Raw genomic sequence first — 1,365 nt, forward strand, 5'->3', positions numbered from 1 at the left:
GAGGGGAGTCTGGGAGAGTCCCAGTGTTGGCTCTCACAGGGCTGTTCCAGATGCCGCCTCCCCAAAGCTCTTGAGTTATCACGGTCATTCTCACATCACCCTTCTCTCTAAGGCCAGCAAGGCCAGAATGGTAACAGTCCATGGACCGTAGATAGAGCCTGAGGTGTAGAAAGTGAGCAGTCACCAAGCTTCTAGCACATTCTTGGTGGAAGATGATTCCTGCCTCAGACCTTAGATTTTGAGACTCTGGGCCATGTTGCTTAGCATTCTGGAGCATCTCTGTTTGTGGCAGCCTCAGAAGCAAGGCTCACTTGGTCTATATTAGTTACCTAGGAAGGCAGCTCTGTAGGAACTCAGGGGATGAAAGTCAGTTACAGCCTTCTTTATTTACAGGTGCCATTTGTAAGTTTTCTTTTCTCTCCCATGTGCCTAGCCAAAGACAGGAGAGCTTTCTAAGTCAGTGAGCTTGACCTTCGAGTCCAATGGGACATATTCCTCTGCCCTAGAATTCTTCTCTCATTGGCTGTCCTCGTTCATGGTGAGAAGAAAATGTTGAGTCTGTTATTCTGTCTCCTCATGTGTCTTTCCCCCCAGTGCTGAGTGACACACAACTCAAGCTGCTGGCCCAGTCTATGGAAAAGAGGCTCCTCCTCCATCAACTAGAGCTGGTAAGCAACCTCTAGGAGCTGACATCCAGGAGGAGGAGAGGAAAGCAGGAAGAAGAAGAACATTCTAGCAGAAAGCAATAGATTTTCCACAAGGAGAGGAGTTGGGAACCCCCTGGTTGCTTTGCCTTTGGGGAGCAGGCAGGTGGGATTTGATCTTGTCAGGAGCATGTCTGTTTTTATGGGAGCCTCAGAAGCAAGGCTCACTGGGTCTATATTAGCCACCTAGGAAGGCAGCTCTGTAGGAACTCAGGGGATGAAAGTCAGCTACAGCCTTCTTTGTTTACAGTTGCCATTTGTAAATTTGTAAGTTGTCCTTTCTCTCCCCATATGTTTATCTGTAAATACAAATGTGTGTCTAGCCATGTGCATACATGTGCACGCACACACACACACACACACACACACACACACACACACACACACACACGCATGCCATCCCTGTGCAGCACAGGTTTTATTATTACCATGTTGGAGCTGAGGAATCAGTGCATGCTGGCTTCAGTTATTTCTTAGTTTATTATCCTGTGTGGCTCCTGGCTGTTAGGACAGAAGGTTTTTCACCCTGGTGTCAGAGCCCGGTCTTTCCAACCTGAGAGTTCTTCTTCTAGGTAAAGAGCATCCTGCAGCCGAACTTCAAGTATCCCTGGAACATCCCCTTCACTCTCCAGCCTCAGCTTCTTGCTCCGCTCCAGGGTGA

The 1,365-nt window shown here is 48.4% G+C and overlaps 1 protein-coding gene across 1 annotated transcript in view; it reads left to right on the forward strand.

The window, feature by feature from the left end:
• The window catches only part of Gsdmc (gasdermin C), a 12,911-nt gene that overhangs the window by 8,719 nt on the left and 2,827 nt on the right, over nucleotides 1-1,365 (forward strand). The window contains exons 5-6 of the mRNA XM_013348906.1: nucleotides 595-668; nucleotides 1,277-1,361. Coding sequence (XP_013204360.1) covers nucleotides 595-668; nucleotides 1,277-1,361 — 159 coding nt within the window. The remainder of the gene's footprint in view (nucleotides 1-594; nucleotides 669-1,276; nucleotides 1,362-1,365) is intronic.

The sequence above is a fragment of the Microtus ochrogaster genome, chromosome 15 (genome assembly GCF_000317375.1).
Source record: "Microtus ochrogaster isolate Prairie Vole_2 chromosome 15, MicOch1.0, whole genome shotgun sequence".
Classification (NCBI taxonomy): Eukaryota; Metazoa; Chordata; class Mammalia; order Rodentia; family Cricetidae; genus Microtus; species Microtus ochrogaster.